The 18,836-nt window shown below is 48.5% G+C and overlaps 1 protein-coding gene across 1 annotated transcript; it reads right to left on the bottom strand.

The window, feature by feature from the left end:
• Positions 1-3,861: 3,861 nt before the first annotated feature.
• On the bottom strand, positions 3,862-6,798 carry INAFM2 (InaF motif containing 2). Its single transcript, XM_025473206.3, has one exon. It carries the CDS (start codon positions 6,505-6,507, stop codon positions 6,049-6,051), a length of 459 nt encoding a protein of 152 aa, XP_025328991.1. The 5' UTR covers positions 6,508-6,798; the 3' UTR covers positions 3,862-6,048.
• Positions 6,799-18,836: the final 12,038 nt, after the last annotated feature.

Below are 18,836 nucleotides of genomic sequence, written 5' to 3'. Positions count from 1 at the left end.
GCTTTTTGTGAGTGAGGACTGCCCCAGGGTGACCACAGCCTCACTGAGGGGAGAACCAGAAGCGGGGAAAGCAGGGAGAGGAGCTGCAGGAAGCACAGACTGGGGCTGCTTTCTCTCAAGTCTGCTGGCCGACGTCACAGCCTCTCATTAAGCATCTACTTGACGCCAGTGAAGTGAAATAGCACAGACCTGGCACTAGAAAGAACAAATGTGGCACCCACTGCTCCTTTTAAGGACTGACTGGAGAAGCAGTAGGCCTCAGGGCAGGAGGTGAAGCAAACACAACAGTACCTTTGTGGGAGGAGAGAGGACTCTTCCAGGCCTGCCTCCTTCACGAGCTCTCTAGGACAAGTTCTCCAGGCACCTTAAAAAAAAAATCCCAATCATGCAGGCTTTTTCCCTTTTTCTTACAAACTCTGGGGATACTGTGTTTCCTTTCTCTCCAGCAGGGCAGCTGGCCTCAACCAAGAAAAAAGGTCAAAAGTCACCTTGTAGCCATCTATCAAAACGGAAATACCTAAACCCTAAGTTACAGAATCAGAGGGAAAGTCTGGGCCAATGGTTCTCAGATTTTTAGTGTCAGAATCACCCGGAAGCTAGTCTGGGCTTCACCCTCTGAATCTCTCCTTCAGTTAGACTGGGATGGGGCCCAACACATGGCATTTCTAACAAGCTCCCAGGTGATGCTGACACTGATAGTCTGGGCACAGGATGTAATGTCTACTACCTGCCCTTTCACGTTTTTTTCCAGGCATCAATTTGCCCAGAGGGACAGATGCTCACTTGAAAATATATTACCTCCTTTGTATGTATTGTACTTTTATTCCCAAGATCTCCAAGCCCTGTCACATCTATTACCTCCAGCTGGTCTCATGAATTCCCATTTGGTTAAGAGAACAAAAGCCAGGCCAAGGCTGGAACCAGTGTCGTTACTGGGTCTCTCAGTTTCCTATTTTCCAGTTCAGGGTCTCTTATAAGAGTACACTGCCTCCCCGCCCCCCACTCCCCAGGTCCTCTCCATGCTGTGAGCTGCCCACACAGCAGGGAGCTGAGGTGGCCTCCAAGTCACAAGCTGGGCAGAGACCTCAACTCAGGACTCTGAACACCAAGGTAGCAGAAAGAGGTATATTTAAAAGGAATTCCTTGGTAGGGCAGCCGGGGTGGCTCAGTAGTTTAGCGCTGCCTTAGGCCCAGGGCCTGATCCTGGAGACCCGGGATCAAGTCCCACATCGGGCTCCCTGCATGGAGCCTGCTTCTCCCTTTGCCCGTGTCTTTCTACCTCTGTGTGTGTGTGTCCCTCATGAATAAATAAATAAAATCTTAAAAAAAAAAAAAAAAAAGGAATTCCTTGGTAATCCAGGCGGTTGCTTTTCTGGACAAGTTGGTTTGGGGACTTTTAAGTCCCAGTTGGCACACTGGAGGCACTAAATAAATTGTTTTTGAATTAATGGTAGTGGTTTATGGAAGATATTCTAGGAAAGTTAGAACCATATTTCTGTTTAACTGATAAGCTACTCTAAAAGCAGATTTATTGAAGTTAAGAAAACCAGGCAGTAACAAAGATTGATTCTTGTTGGCATGACTAAATTTCTTGAGGTCAAGAATTGTTTGGGAATTTTCTAGTCTCTCAGTAGTAGCTTAACAAATGTTTATAGAATGCTTATATGGAAACTGGTCTGACCCAGGTGCTCCTTACTGACCAGGTGGCTCTTGTACACAGTATATATTTGGAGCCATGGCTTTATCTGTATTTAGGATAGAAAGCCTGGAAGAGTCTGGGTGTGTGATAAAAAGTATGTATGTTTTTTAAATTAGCTATTGGAGGGAACAAAGAGCCTGATACAGGTTTTCCGGCAGCAGAAACCCACAGGCTAGATCATCAAGTAAAAGATGTGGGAACACAAGTGGATTACAACTGTGACACCACACTGCCACTAGGGCCAATTCTAACACAATGATCAACCCAATGATCAACAAACTCTAAGCACCTACTACAATGTGCCAGGCACTGAGCTTAGCACTGGTCCTGTGAAATGAGCAAAGCCACTATGGTCCTTCCCTCTACTGAGGGAGCCAAGAAAAAGAAAACGCATACAGCTGTGGCCCTTTTTGTTATTGCATTGCAATTCCAGAAATACCTCCATTCTCTGCCAACAGGAAGGGGAGGACAATTATTACCCCTTTTAAATAGCTGTGGTAGCCCTAAAGCTTGGGACCTGACCTTTCAGTTCCCCTTAAAAAATATGTAGAAACAAGTAGATGCACTCCACTCAGCATTTCAAAACAGGATATAAATACTCAACTGAAGAACACAGTATCTTAGAATTCCCTAGTGAAAACTGAAAAACAAGGTAGACAGAAAAGCTTCCCAAGCTGTAGTCTCATACTGTGCAGAAATCTAGAGCTGTTAGGAAGAAAAGTATTTTTTATGCTTGAAACTTCAGAGAACTACTTCTCTGCGCCTCAGCATCATGGGGGAAAGAAATGATTCCAACACAGACTCAAGTCTAAACAGCTTAGCAGACTCCTGATCCTTTACCCTCCAAAACTTCACAAGAGAGGATTATCTCCTCCTTCAAACTCAGGCTGCCTGGGAGTGAGTGCACACAGTAATGTCTAATAGAAGTAAACACCTAGAAATGATCCTGGCAATCCAGGTTCAAAGCAGTTCAAGGAAAGTAACCCCCTTTTGCAGACCTCTCCTTGCTGATGGACAATTTTGCAGCTAATTTCTAACCCATGAAAATAAAGCTGTTCTGACCCCTGCTCCCCACCACCCCAGCCCTGTTCTGGCCAACAGGCTTTTGCTACACACACTGTATGGGTCCAGTGTGTGAAGCCGTGTGCAACTGCAAAAGCCACATGTCACCATCTATACAAAAGGGGGGGCTGACTAGAAGAACCTTGGAAACTCTTTCACTTCCCTTCTGTTCTGCCTTACCAAGCCCTCTCACAGAAAGCCATTGTGTAGGCTGAAGAGGAAAATAAAAGAAGGGCGGACTTTTTCCATGCTCCCCTGCAGACTACAAGGTGATGTAAAAGCACAGAAGCTAGCCCCCAACAGCTCTGGAGAAGTGCAGGCCTCAGGGGGCCCCACTGACACTGGCTTCTCACTCTGCTTTGTATTGGGCAGCATTGTCTAATAATGAGCTCAGCTCAACCGTGTGCCATGTATTTTGAGGCATAACTAATCCCTTATATTTTGCTTTTCACCCACATGTCTTTTATTGTTTGCTTTAGGGGGAGAAAAGGCCTTACCTTTGAAGCAACCTACACCTTCTCTCAGCCATTTGGCTCTCTTGCCTGCTCCACTGTAGACAAAGCTCTGACCAACCACTGCAGGCACATCAGTGCGACCCTCCCGACCCTCCCAGCGTTAGTACTTCTCGAACTATCTAGGCGCTGAAGGTTTAACAGGGAGAACGGTGATGCTTATCAGGTGGCTTATCCTCACCTCAGCTCTCAGCCAGCTCAGTGTTTGTACTAATTCTTTTTCTTTTGGTAGTAATTCTTAATATGTATGCTTGCTGGTCCCTTAGCTTCCCCAGCTAGGCATCTGCTCAGAGACCCTTCAGAGCAGAACCTTTCAGAGGTTTTTAAAGGTTGGTAAAAGGTGACTGAGCTAGGTATCACTGTTCATCTGACCCCAAGATTGCTTCTCGACTAAGATGCATTCCTACCACTCTTCACTAATCAATTCAGTTAAGCCATCAGGCACAGAGAACATCAGGGCAATTGCTTTTTCCTCCTACACCTATTCATCAACATCTAACCACCACATCTCGGACCATCTCTTCTTCCAACCTCCACTCTTTCCCCAAGGAGTACGAAAGAGAAATGGTCAACTTACACAGGCATATGTAGAGTTCTTAGAATGTATTTTTGTTCACCTGAAAAATAAAACTTTTAAAAAATATACAGGACTTTTTGAGGACAGGTATATTTAAATGGCTGAATTATAAATAATGTCTCTGGTCATGTTGACAGCTAGAGCTGGAGCTAATGTCCCAATTCCAGTGAAGGCTTTAGAGTCAGGAGGCCAGCAGTTGGACCTATGAGTGGTCTCTCTAGACTCTGTGATCCATCCCAAAGTGGATTAGACAGTCCAGGATGCAGGGATGGGGGCAGGGGACTGGATTCCCAGATGTCCTCCTGCAAGTTCAAAGGATTCTTGGAATAAGATCAATTTACAAATTATTAAAATATAGGACTAAAAATTCACACAATAAATATAAATTACAGGCTATCATTGAAGTTATAAAGTGGCATTTTATGTTTCTTCCCCACCCCCAGGCCCCCATCAAAAATTTAAAAAGGCCTCAAAGGCTTCCTAATGACCAAAGTCACATCAGCTACTCAGAAATCTCCTCCAGCCAAGACATCTTGAGGGTGCTACCAGCCGGCTCCTAGGCTGACAGCTTAGCTGCTGTTATCTTGCCCACAACAGAACATGGCTTAAAGCAAGACTTGTTGTCCTGTAAACTTGGGTCAGAGCTAACTAGAGTGTAGGCCAGAAAACTGGACACAAACTGTTTTAGGACTCAGGTGGGTAAGTTTTTGTCTTTTTTTTTTTTAAGGTGCCTAATTTCCCAAAAAGGAAACACTAAGGGGTTTGATATCTTGTCACTACCCACACTCAATTGCCTAAAAGCAAGTGGCAGAAGGAAATGGAATCCAAATTGAGGATGTATAATTCTTGCTGTCCCAGAACTATACAGATGTCACTTCCCTTGGTGTTTCTCCTCTCAATCAAAGTATAGGCTGCATATAAGTAGGATTTATCAGGAGAGGTAAAGATAAACCAATGCAACTTTCCCACGGCTGGTCTATTAACTGGCTATCAAAGCACAATCCTGAGTTTGAAGCCCACTTTTTAGCCTTTCGGGTTCTCTAATACAATGCAAAACCAGAAAATGTGCTCAAAGCTCTGGTTTCACATCAGATTTCGCCCTAATTGCAGGGCTACGCAGTCACTGCAGGCTCAGGAAAGAGGGAAGGCAAGGGTGATTGATTACTGGAACAAGACGAGGTCTCGAGGAGCAGAAAATAAAATAAAAACACTTGTGAGCCACTCTACTTACAAAAGCTTGTTCTTCCTACAAGAACTCTGTGAGGAGAGAAGGCCAAGGATTGAAGCACAGAGGCACTGCTCTTTCCCTTCCTTCTTCCCTGGCCCATTTCCAGATACTTAGGGCTGCAACAGGAAGCCTCTTCCGAGGGGGCACCAGGGTGGGAAGAGGAGGCGATTAGTTTGTTCTCCACTCTCCCTAAACTGCTTCTACTTCTCCTAAGGTTTTCCACTATCCTTTCAAGTCTCAGGATGATTATACTCTTTTGGGTCATAAACCTATCTTTCTGAAATAGGAGGAACAGAGTGGGTGATGAAAACAACAGTGTTTGTGCCCTTCTGGCTAGCTGCACTTTGGGGGCCAGCAAATAGCCCTTGCATGACCCCATCAGTGGGTAGCTACCCAGGGTTGTGGGAGGATACATATAGTTCTGTGTAATTATAGCTTCTAGTGCATATGTCAACAACTATATACAGGGATCTATAAATTAAATGCATCTGTGGCCACTGCAACTAGGTTGACGTACCTGAGCTCCACTACTTTTGGTGCCCTCCTTGCGAGAGCTTCAGCTTATTAAAGAGCCCCTATAGCTCCCTCCTTCCCCTGAATCTTGGGGGAAAGCCCGAGTCACTCCTGCACGTAGGATACACAAGAGCTAGCGGCGAAAAAGGGTTCGGAGCTGGGATCTCCCCACCCCTCCCCCCATTCCCTTTATGGCTCCGGGCCCTGGCGCAGCACGGTCCTGGGAAGACCAAACCCCAAACTCCCCACCCAGCCCCGCCGAATCGTGGTCCCTGGGCTGAAGAACCGGCTGCAGGCCACTCGCTCCCGGGGCGAGCTGGCGACCGTCGCGGGGAGGGAGGGCGTTCACTCCCGAGGGGGTCGCTCCCGCGGGCTCCCCGCGCGTCCTGCTGCAAAGTCCTGCCTCCGGGCTTGGGGAGGGGAGAACGGTTCCTGGCCGCCCCCGGCGCGCAGGGGTTCAACGGCTCCCCGGCGCCGCCGCCGCTTCCTCCTCGTCCTCCTCCGGCCCCCGCGGCCGCCCCAGCGGCCCGGCCAGGGGGCTGTCGGCAGGGGGCTCGGGGGCCACGGGCCGCGCCGCCTGCAGCGGGGGCGCGTCGCGCGGTGCCTCGCGGCGGGACGAGCCGGTGGCATTGGGCCCGGCCGCCGCCCCCGAAGTCCCGGACGGGCCGGTGGCGTTGGAGCCGCCGGGGGGCGGGCCGGCGGCTCCCCCCGAGGTCCCGGCGCCCACCGGCTGCCAGATGAGGCTGTAGTAGACGGCGAGCACGATGGCGGCCAGCGACACGGAGAGCACGTAGGCGAACACGGTGGCGAGCCGGACCCACTTCTTGTTGGTCTTGGCCGCCATCTTCGCCTTCTTGTCCCCGGTGTAGGTGGCCGGCTTGCCCCGCTCGGCCGGGGCCGCGTCGCGCTCCTTCATGGGGGGGCCCCGGCCTTTGCCCCGGTGCTCCACGGCCCCGGCTGGAGGGGGCCTGGCGGCCTGCGAGGACTGGACAAGGGGCGGCCCGGCGCCCTCCGCTCCCGGCAGCTCCGCGCTCCGCCGCCGCTCCTCACGCCGCCCGCCCGCAGCCCTCCACCGCGGCGCTGCAGCCGCCGCCGGGGCCTGGACCAGTCACTGCCGCCAGCGCCGCCGCCGCCGCCGGCCCGTCAGCTGCTTCCCCGCCGCCGCCACAGCCACAGCCGCCACAGCCGCCCGGCTCCGCGTCCCCATCCGCCGCCGCTGCCGCCGCCGCCGCCGCCGCCGCCGCCGCCGCCGCCTGCCCGGCCGCCGGCCGCCCGGTCTCCAGTGGCCGCGCGGACGGCGCGCTCCGCTCCAGCAGGGCTCCCCCACCTCGCGCGCCGGCAACAGGGGGCGGGGGGAGCGCTGCTAGGGGCTGCCTCTTAAAAGGGCGACGCCGGGGTCCGGAAATGCCGCGCGGGGAGGCGGGCTTCTGTCGGGCGCCGCGAGCTCCGCCGGGACGCCCCGTTAGGAGAGAGTTAAAGGAGGCCGGTTCTTAAAAGGGCAACGGCGCCGCAGCCCCGCGCGGGCTGGCGCGGCGGGGATGGGAGCCCCGGGGGCTTCTTTAAAAGGGGAACGGCGCGGTTCGGGGCGGGGCGCGGAACGGGAAAGGGGGCGGGGCCGGGCGGTCGGAGCCAGGAGCTGTCAACTCTGGCGCCTCTGTCCTCCGCTCCCGACTGTCCGAAGTGACCGGTGCAATAGCAGCGGCGGCTGCGGCCCGCAGGCCTTAGTATACCCCCGAAGTGGGGGTGGTGACGCGCGCGTGTCCTCGCGTGCTCTCGCCCCGCTCCACGTACCTTCCGAGCGGGTCTCGTGGACCCCTTCCCTCCCAGTGGGCCGGGCCCTCATCCCGCACCGGCAGCTAAGGAGCCTGGAACCCTCCCTCGCTCTGCTGACAGCCGGTCGCGCCCCTTCACCACCCCCGCCCCGGCCCCGCCCCCGGCCCCCGCCCCCGGCCCCCGCCCCGGCCCCCGCCCCGGCCCGGCTGGCCTTCGGGGCTCTGCTGAAATCTTCCCGATTCCCTTCCTTATTCTCTTAGAGTCCGGGTCACGCTGCGCAGACCTTTCAAAGTTTCTGGGGCAGAGCCACGCGCTGAGCTGGGCTCTCCAGACTCGCCTTCCACCGTAGTCCTGAAGCGCGCAGCAGGTCGGGGCTTCCGACTTCCAGCTTTGGGTTTTTGGGTCAGGAACTGCACTGAACTGGTGGCTCTCGGACCTCTCCCCTTCTCGGATTCCCTCTGGGCCTCAGAGTCTGGGCTGTTGTTCCTCCTCTCCGCCTTCCCTTATGAGGTGGGTCCTCCCTCGTGGCAGCCGCTTTCCCCTGTGCCTTCCTGCCCTTCTGCCCTCCTCTCTCTTGCCTTCTGTTCTCCCCACTCCCTCTGTAGAAGGCTTTCCGGAATTTATGGTTCCCTCCTCCCTGAATTCTACTCCCTGTGTTCCCGGAGCTGGGGGGGGTGTGCTGCCTGGATGTCTTAGTGGGTATGTGAGAGACTGTGCCTGTGTGGTGGGGGGTGGGGGGGGTGGGGGAGAGGGCTGTGGTGGTGATGGGATCCTGTGTGTGCCGGCCCCTTCCCCCTTCACGTGTGATCGTGACCCCTGACTCTGTGGGACAGGACCCTCTCTGCCCTTCCCATTTCCCCTCCTCCACAAGAATCTTTGCCTTCTATTTTTTCTTTTAAAGATTTTACTTATTTATTCACGATACACACGCATAGAGAGAGGCAGAGACATAGGCAGTGGGAGAAGCAGACTCCCCACTGAGCAAGGAGCCCACCGTGGGGCTCCATCCCAGGACCCCCGGGATCACAACCTGAGCCAGAGGCAGACACTCAGCCACTGAGCCACCCTGATGCCCCAAAACTTTGCCTTCTAGACACCTGTCCCTTTACAAGGGAGCTCCTCCCCAGCACTGCTGCTCTGCTACCTCAGCCAAACAGAAATCAGCTGGCTGCCAGAGCTGAGGGTGTCCATCAGCTGCTTAAACCAGGGGCCTATAACCCAGCCTTTCTCTCTCATTCCTGAGATCCAGGTGTGAGTCTGCCACTAGCAGTAGTCAACTGGATGCGATTTCCAGGAATACCCTAGCCTGCCCTTGTACTTCTGAGAAATTTTAAGGACATCCAAAATTTGGAATGTTAATTGCCTTTTGTGCACTGATGGGGAAAAAACAACTACTCCTTCCCCATCCTGCTCCCAGGGTGGCCTGTTAAGTTAAAATCTCTGAATTGTCTCTGGATGTTGTCCTCTCTTCTCTCCCCTGCTTTTTGGTCTTCCTGACAGAACTGATCAGATCAACTATACCAAGGTGAATTATTTTGAAAGATTCCAGGTAAGGCCAACCCAAAGCCTCCTTCCATCCTCTTTCTTTGAGTGTACTCCATATTAAGTAAACTTCTTTCTTCTTGCTTGGTTCCCAGTGGGGTAGATGAACAGCATGTCACTCTTTTCCATGCTAAGGAATAAATATACTTAAAGCCCTTACTGAATTCGTCTCACCCTGTTCTTCTCCAAACTAAACAGTGCCAGATTCTTTAACCTGTCATCAATAAGCCCTATTTATTATCTGGATTTACATAGTGTCTTTTACCCTAGGAACTCAAAATGCTTTCAGATATAATGGAGTCTGATCTCCCTGGTGCCTGAGCCATTAAGAAACCATTAGTGTATTCCTGTTGCAGGCAACCCAGTGGCCCCCTAGTGGCCTGAAAGTGAAATGCTCCTCTAAATGCCTCTCCCCAACCCAAGGGTAAGTAGAGACAAAGAAATCAGAAAATCAAGGCAGCTTGGGGACAGAATAGACCCCACAGGTCATCTTTTGTTAATACCCCCAAGGGGCCTAAGACCTCCTCCACAACATCTCTGTGGATCCCTGTCCAGTGACAGCTATCCAGAGATAGCCATGATGGTGTACCTTACTTTCTGCTCTATAAAGCAGCCTTTCCAGCTCTGGAACGTTTTGACTTATTATAACAGTAGCAACATCCTTGCTCTTATTATGTGCTGGCTCCAAATTAAGCCCTTATATGCTTCATCTCATTTGTCTCACGACAATCTATCAGGTAGTGACTACTTATCTCCATCTTCAAAGTGAAGAAAGAGCCCCAAAGAAAGCTAAGTAACTTGCTCAAGGTCACATAGCTAGATAGACTTCAAACTTGAGTCATTCTGACTCTAGGGCCTTAGGTTCTCTGATCCCTGCTCTACTCTGCCTCATAGGTGGAGCTGAAATGTGTCTCTGTAGTGAGGGTACCCTCAGATCAGGGTGGAAGCACTCCTTCTTCTAGCTGCCAGGAGTGTTGGCTACTGATGGCTCACAGCTTCCAGTGTCCCTGGGAATTGCTCTCAGATGCCAAAGGAAGCTGCCTCTCTCTTTTGGCCTACAAGACCAATAAGTAAGCGTCAACTTGCAACAAAACCCAACCAGAGATGTTTAGGGACCTACTAGGAAAGGAAGAGGGCTATACCTGCAAGGAGCTACAAAAGTAATCAACATGTACTGGTAGGAGCCCGGAGAGGAGGTATAGGCTGGATTAATGGGGAGCTGAACCTGAATATTAAGTTAAGAAAAAAAGGAGAGTGTATTGATATGGGAGCACTCTCAGGTGATATAGGATTTAATACCCTGACAAAGATCCTGGGAGACAGGGGAAAGGCAATGGCCAGTCAAGTGAAATGAAAATGCCAGAATTGCCATAGCAGAAGATGGAAGAAGGGTTCGAAAAGTTCAGGGAAATGAGCCTGCTATATGATCAGTCCTCTATGTAAGGCCAGAAACCCACTTCAGTCCTGTAGGAAGGCCCAGAGGATACTCTGGTTATCTTTTTTTTTTTTTTAACTCTGGTTATCAAAGCAAAGAGGAATGCACTGGGAGGAACTTCATTTGGCTGTCCTCTCCAGGCCAGGGCTGACAGCAGAGGTCATTACAGCACTGGCTCTTTGATAGCCATGAGGACGATAGGACCATGAGATAATAGAATCCAGAGGCTGGTGCAACCACTGTGATGAGCAGCAAGTTGGACTGGCAATGGAAGGTCCTGACAGTAGAGCTAGGCAGACAGTGAATAGAACATAGCATCCCTAGGGCAAACTAGATGGGCCGCCAGTAATGGTTTTGCTCAACCTATGCCAGTGGTTCTCGAACTTTCTGGTCTCAAGAGCACTTTGCACTCTTGAAAACCAATGTCTCCAAAGAGCTTTTGTTTATAGGGGCTATATCTATCAACATTTACCATATTAGAAATAAGACTGAGAAAAATTTTTTTCTTTTTTTCTTTTTTTTTTATTGGAGTTCAATTTGCCAACATATAGTGTATCACCCAGTGCTCATCCCGTCAAGTGCCCCCCTCAGTGCCCGTCACCCAGTCACCCCAACCCCCCGCCCACTTCCCTTTCCACTACCCCTTGTTCGTTTCCCAGAGTTAGGAGTCTCTCATGTTCTAAGACTGAGAAATTTATAAAATGCTTATCAACTAATTAAAAAACAATTAGCCCATTATATGTTAACATCAAGAGTATATTTTTATGAAAAAGAACTATTTAGGAAAGAAAAAAAAGTTAGTTGAAAGAGTAGCTTTTTTCACACTTTGGCAAATCTTTAAAAAGTGGCTTTATGGAAGACAGCTGGATTCTCATATCTATTTCTATTGGCAATATGTTGTTTTGGTTAAAATATATGAAGAAAATCTGGCCTGACCCAGATATGGAATTGAGAAAGACAGAAGCATTTTAATAGCCTTTTCACATAATTTGAGATTACACCAAAACTCAACAAGTAGTATTTTCTTAAATGGTAGTTGTACTGTAGAATATAAAACTATATCAATGAACTCATTCACATTAAAGTCTATTAATCTGCCCTGCACTATGAATGGCTCTTGTACCCTTGTATAGTTTTATAACATCCTGCTTTGGTCATTTGGAAAATAATGGCTCGTTGGATTACACAGATCTTTCAAATATTGATACAATTTCATTATACAATATTAAAAATTATATTTGTTAATATCAGAAAAAGTTTATTGGAATCTGTCAAACTCATGATAGTGCATATAAATTTTCTAAAGTTCTAATTTTCACAGAAAGTTCAAATTTTAAAATTAGTCACAAATACTATTCATTGTTTTCCCCAAAGTGACAGGCTTACTTATTTTGAATTAGATAAAACATCTGCCAAATAGCCACATCTTAATAACCATAGTTTTTCTATCAGTTGTTCTTGCAAGTGAAAATGGTATTCCATGAAAAAAATAGTTCAGCTGATAACTCAGTGGCACAGTGGTTCATAAGACAGACCCATTATACTTGGGTGTGCAGTATAGTACTTTCCATCTAATATTGTCTGTTTATATTTATTTTTTCAATTTTTTTTTGTTTAGTTTTTAAGTAGGTTCTGTGCCCAGTGTGGAGCCCAATGTGAGGCTTGAACTCAGGACCCTGAGATCAAGACCTGCGCTGAGATCAAGAGTTGGATACATAACCGACTAAGCCACCCAGGCACCCTTAATAGATTTTTTTATTTTTAAGTAATCTCTCCACCCCATGAGGAGCTTGAACTCACAACTCCAAGGTCAAGAGTTGCACACTGCATGGAGACAGCCAGATTCCCCAATCACAGAGGATATTTAAAAGACATGTATTTAAGGGTCATGATTTAATCAATTTTAGCAATTTTTTTTGCTTCATTAAGGATACTCTGAAGTGAATTGACCTTTTCCCCTCCCTCCATACTCTCTTTGTTTCCTTTCTTTCTTCATTCTGTCTTTACTATGAACTACTGGAACAGTTGGCACCACTGCCTTGGTTTGTTAAAGTTCCAGCAGATTTATCCACCATTGCTTTTGCATCATCAGTGCAAATGTCTAGGCAGTTTTGACCTTATGAAATCTCTGAAATGGCATCAGAACCTCCAAAGATCTGCAGACGACACACAAAATTCCTGAGCTGTACAATGAAAAGAAATCAAGAATGAAAGGCCAGGAGATTGATGGCAGTTGTTCCAGTATAAAGTCACAATACCTTGTGCAGTTTCCAGATCTGATTCAATTTTTAAATCTAGAAACTGCTGACTAAAGGAGAGGTTAGGTCCCTAGGAGGAAGGCTTTTGGAATACTATGGCAATATAGCAATGGCTTCACTAGTCCTTCCTCAATGGGACCCATGGCCATTTACTTGGGTTACTGTACACTGGGGGGGGGGGGGGGGAGGTGAAATGGCCAAACATTTTAAGGGCATGCAGTATCTGAATTATATTGATATCTGGGGACCTGAATCATCATCATGACTCCCTAGAAGAGTGGCCCCTGGGTAAAAATATGTATAGGCTCACAGGCTGTAGCAAATGTTGGTTAAAGGCCTAGAAAAAGCAATATTGGGGAATTGGGAACAAGAAGGTCTTGGGGAGAGGCATGTAGATGTATTTATGAGAATGAGCACAATGTGAAGATCTACACATTGCATTTTTTAAAAAAGGTGTTATTTATTTATTTATTCATGAGAGACGCACAGAGAGAGAGAGAGAGGCAGAGACGCAGGCAGAGGGAGAAGCAAGCTCCATGCAGGGAGCCCGATGATCCTGGGATTCCAGGATCATGCCCTGGGCCGAAGGCAGGCACTCAACCACTCAACCACTGAGCCACCCAGTCGTCCCTATATATTGCATGTTAATGTCCATCTGAGAGCCTCCACCAGAGGAGACACTTGGTTAAGTAGATAGAATGACTTGGCTTAGCTGATGTTTGCCAGCCTCTGTCATCAACCACTCACATTGGCACAATGAGCACATAAATAAAGTGGCCATGTTGGCACAGATGGAGGCTACACATAGGCATATTGTATATGGTGGCAGGGGTAGGCCCAACAGAATGGTCTCCCACTCACCAAAGCTTAGCTAACAATTGTGGCTACCAAATGTTCAACCTGCCAGCAACTGATGGCCAACAAGCCACTTGGTAACAAGTTGATGACACTGGACCTGCTCTTCTCTGGAAGGTTGGTGATTAATCTTGACTTGAATCAGCAAATATTCTGGATATGGATTTCTCTTTCCTGCTAAAGGCTTCAATCAGCTCCACTCCCTGAGGGCTTAAAGAGTATTTCATTTACTGACATGGACTCTCATATACCATCGTATCAGATCAAGAGTGGGCAAAAGATCATGGAATCTTCTGGAACTATCACATATTTTGCCACCCACTTTGAATAGAGCTGATAGAGTAAAAGAATAGCCTTTCAAAGGTGCAGCTGAAGGACCATTTTAGAGATGATGGGACACCATGCTCCAGGATGAAGTGTGCACCCTATTCAATAACTATAATATAATTCTATTGCCAAATGGGTGTGATACCAAGGGCCAGAAGACAAGATGTGAAAATAAGAATAATCCTAGTTAATATCACTCCCAGTGACCCTTTTGGGGGAATTTGTGGTTCCTATTCCTAGTTTCAGGCTCTCCAGGTATAGAGAATCTGGTTCCCAGATGTAAACACTTCCACCAAGGGACAGAACAAGAATCTCGTAAACTTTAAGTGTGGCTGCTTTCTGTTCTTCAAACAGAAGAACAGAAGACCAAAAGACAGTAGGAAAAAAAAAAAAAAAAAGAATCATATCCTTGTAGAGGTATTTGACCCTGATCCTTTGGAAGATTTAGGTTTGCTGCCACCATGGGATCAGGATAGAATATGTTTGGCACCCAGGTCATCCACTAGGGTACCTCTTGATACACACTTGCCCAGTTTTGATAGTAAGTGGACAAATGCAGTGGCATGGTTTGAGAGGGACATGGTGGTTAGGGGCTCATATTCCTTAGGATTGAGGATCTGAGTCATTTTACCATGTAAGCCAACTAGACCTGTAGACGTACAAGTTGACGATAAAGAGAATCTAGAATGAGTAATGGTTGGGGAGTGGGGGACACTGAATATCAGTTATGTCACCAAAACAAGCTGCAGTTGTGGGGACTATATTCCACTTACCTTCTTGTAAGTTTCCCAGGGAAAGCAATCATCAGAATCCTGGAGGGGTGATTCCATGGAGAGCAAGCAGATGAGGCAAGTAGGTCTGAGTCCTGCAAAGTGGGGATTGCGATGGTTGCTATGGTGCACTACCCAGATCCTGCCTTTGGGACAAAGAAGCTTATCCCCACACGTTACCAGAAGTGCTAGCTGCTGATGGCTGAGAGATGAGTCTCTCCCCAGGGAATTCTTTTTTATTTATTTTTTAATATTTTATTTATTTATTTATGAAGGACACAGAGAGAGAGAGGCAGAGGGAGAAGCAGGCTCCATGTAGGGAGCCCGATGCAGGACTGGATCCTGGGACCCCAGGACCACGCAGGCTGAGCTACCCAGGGATCCCTCCCCAGGGAATTCCTTAAACCACCAAAGGGAAGTGCCTTGCCTGACGTCATGAGCCCTTCCTAGGGATAGTCTGGCCAATGTAGGGGGTTCAAAGGACCAGTCCTCTTGCCCTCCTTGGGGCCATCTCAACTTGCCTGTGAACCCTAAACCTCCTTTGTAGGAGAGTCCTTTGTTGTGACTACATCGTTGACCAGTTTCTACCCACTGCCTCCCCACCCCCAATCCTGATTCCTTCACTCCCTCAGGTGTACTGTGTTGCAAACTTCCTGCAAGCAAATCTGTCTCATAATGTTTCATGAGGTCACCTAAGACTCTAACTTTTAGGAACCCAGAGGACAAGTCTAATCATCTGAAGGGGGACCTCGTGGACCATCTGTGTCTTCTCTGCTGGTTGCTGAGGATGTCATGGTCGTGTTATCTAGCAGTCCTCACAGCGTGTTGTGTGCTTCGTACAGCCTCGCTGCCCTTTGCAAAATGTTCTCCTGCTTGTGCGTTTCCCCATGATGAAACAACCTGAACAGAAGTTGGTGATCTGACATGCATGCCAAGAATGAGAATGGCCTGAGTCTCCCCATCCACCCATCCCAGGTCCAGACCCAGAGGGTCTGGATGCAGCCAGTTTCCCGGTGTTCCCAGAGCTTTCCAGGCAATTCTGATATCAAGATGGAGGATCACCGGGCTCAGTACTTGAATTTCGCAGCCTGAGAGTCTGTCCGCTTAGTTAGCAGCCTTTTCATTTGACTCAGATGGAGTTGGCTGTCAGCGCAAACCCTCAGTTTTATTCACACGTGCTTCTGCTAAGCCGCCACTTCCCCACCCTGTCCTTGTACAGATGGTGCCTTGGAGCCAAGCCCAGATCTCTCAGTTAAGCCCTGTTCATTTTACCTTGTGAGGTTCAGGCTGTTGCTCCAGCAGGTTAGGATGTTTGGGGATCCTGGGTGTGTCTGCCAACATATTCCCTGTCCTCACTGGCTTCCTGTTATTCACAAAGGTGAGGGGCTTGGTCACTGAGGCTTTACCCAGGCCCTGATAAAAAGGTGGACCAGCACAGGAGGAAGGACAAAGCCAGCTCTGAGAGAGCATTCCTTAGGTGCAGTGCACCACACCCACCTGGAGAAGGGCATCTAACTTATTTCCTTTACTCTTAGAAAAGCCAGTCTATTTCACAGATAGATAAACAGAGGCAGAGAATATGAATACTGCGTCCAAGAACACCTTGCCGGGGTAGAAGCCAATCTCCCTTGCCATTTTTGGCTCTCATCTCTAGGTTTATCACCTCTCAGAGGAAAGGCAGGAGACAAAAGTGACGAGGTTGGCCCTTCTGATTAGAAAGATAAAGATTTTTAGAGTTGGAAGGAATCTTAGAAATAATCAGAAGCTTAATAGATGAGGGAACTCAGGTAATAACTTGCCAGGATCTCACAACAAAACTTTGCGCCCGTAGAGACTAAAATCTGGGTTTTTGAGGATGGGTCCAGGGCTCACTCAGCTATACCTTCAGGTAAGTTTGATGGCACTTCAAAGGGAAACACACATGAGTTACCTGTGTGACTCAGTTAAGCGTAGGACTCTTGATTTTGGCTCAGGTCATGATCCCATAGGTCGTGGGATCCAGCCCTATGATGGGCTCAGCATGGACTGTGCTTGAGATTCTTTCCCACTTCCTCTCCCTCCCTTCTTGCCCTACTGCCCACCCCACCCCCATACATGGTGTCTCTCTCAAATAAATAAATATGTATTTTAAATTAAATATATGTACATATTTATATTTAATTTATATATATGAATATATGTATATATTCTTTCTCCCTTTCTTTCTGCCCCTCTCCTCTCTTAACAAAAAAAAACAAAAAAAGGAAACCCACATGGGACTTAATTATTTATTTTTATTTTATTTTTTTAAGATTGATTTATTTATTCATGAGACACACACACACAGAGGCAGAGACATAGGCAGAGGGAAAAGCAGGCTCCCCACAGAGAGTCGGATGCGGAACTTGATTCCATGACCCCAGGATCATGACCTGAGCTGAAGGCAGACGCTCAACCACTGAGCTACCCAGGCATCCCATGGACTTATTTTAAGTCCCAGATGGTTCCTTCTACAATTCTAGAAGGGCTTGGCATGGGAGGACAGACCATGTCTTCCCCCTGGGCTTTTGCAGAGAACTCTTGACAGTCTCTCCTCTCCTCCCCAAGGGACCAGAGCGCCAGCACTCACCTCTCGGCCTTATCTGTGCCTCCATTCACACCCAGCTCTCAGTGTGCAGAGGGTGGCTGGATCTGCAGCCACAGCTGGGCACGCAGCTGGACTGGTAGACAGCTTGTGGTCCTCACTCTCACTGCCTCATCAGTTGTGGGGCTGGGGTGATTAAAGGTTTTGGGAGGCTGGCACTTGTCCATGAGCAGAGTCCTCATGCTCATGATTTCATGAGTTCGGGCCACCTGCTTTGAGTCTACAACCAAGAGCATCCCTAACTCAGCCTGCCCTGGAAAGGTACGTCAGCCCCCGATCCACACAAACAGCTGAGGAAAAAAAGAAAAAGCGATCTAAAAAGCAAGAGTGTGAAGATACTTGTTGTGGAAAGAATGGCATATATACTGAAGAGGAAGTAATAAGAACTGTATTTCCCTTGCCAGTGTCTGCTAATTAGTAATAGTAATAAATAATGATCATCATGCTATTAAGCTCATGTGCAGGCACCATATTAAGTACTTTACATACAGTGTATCACTGAATCCTTGCAACAACCATTTGAGGTATCCTGATCCCCATTTTATAGGTGGGAAAGTAGAGGGGCAGGAAGGTTAAGTATCACAAGATAAACCAGCTTGTCAGTGGCTAGGTTCATGAGTGTAGCTCCCTATGCCAGTCTGGGAAACACAACTCAGAGGATACAACAGCCAAGGCATCTTCATTCCAAAAGTAGCTCACCATTGGCCCAAGATGCACCATAGTGTGCCCTCAGACTCCCAAACTCTGCCATTCTAACTTGATTCTCCTGTTTGCTATAACCTGCAGATCAGAGTGCAACTTCCACTATTAATCTTCTCTAGGAAACCACAGCACAAGGTCCCCACACAAAACTGACAAGTGAGCAAGAGAATCCAGACCTGCCTCCTGGGTTCTAGGTGCCAGCATCTCCTTGGGAAGCGGTACGTTGAATAGAAGTTCTTATCGCCAAAGCTCACGCATGCCAAACTCTGCAGCGAACACGTCTCCATGGATCGCCCACGACACAGGCTCACCAGTGACTTCCCTGAGAATCCGCTTTCCTGGATCCCCAAGCCTTTCCCTAGGAGGCACGTGCTTTCCAGTGTGCCCACCAGGGGGCATCCGCGCCCTTCTACCTTCTGCCCTGGGGCTGGGATGGGCAGACAGTGTCGGGCGCCTGCTACTGGGCTCAATCACCCAGGAGCCACATTTCCTAAACTGGTTATTTTTGTGACTGCCCTGATTTTCTTCATATCCACACCACTATTATTTACACAATATTTTTCTTGGTCATTTCACGTTTTAAGAAACCTAAGTGTATTTTTTAAAAGAAAAAATGTCCTCTTTGCTGAAGGTTTTCCTGGCTCCCCTTGCTACATGGATTTCTTGCATTCTGAGGGCTGCTAGGTAGGGCGTGGGGAGGAAAGTACAGGCCCCACTGAAGCTACAATTGGGGGTCTCGAGAACTGGGTCCAGGCCATCACTGGGCAAAGATGGGTGAGGCTTTATCCTATGGATTAGAGCCTTGCCCTTCAGAGCCCAACAGTGAAAGGATCAGAGTAATGAGTACAGAAATCTCTGCCTTCCTTGTGGCATGCCCAATCCCATGACACAAGAGGAGCCTCTCTCTTGTCCCTCCCCAGCCTGAGGGAGAGGGAGAGGATTACCTTTCAGGCAGACAAG

The sequence above is a fragment of the Canis lupus genome, chromosome 30, assembly GCF_003254725.2.
Source record: "Canis lupus dingo isolate Sandy chromosome 30, ASM325472v2, whole genome shotgun sequence".
NCBI classification, from domain to species: Eukaryota; Metazoa; Chordata; class Mammalia; order Carnivora; family Canidae; genus Canis; species Canis lupus.
Note: the sequence above shows the minus strand (reverse complement) of the source record. Positions and strands in the feature narration are given on the sequence as shown.

Excerpts from the sequence above, each read along its gene's own strand:
- INAFM2 (XM_025473206.3), bottom strand. The coding sequence starts at position 6,507 with ATGAAGGAGCGCGACGCGGCCCCGGCCGAGCGGGGCAAGCCGGCCACC.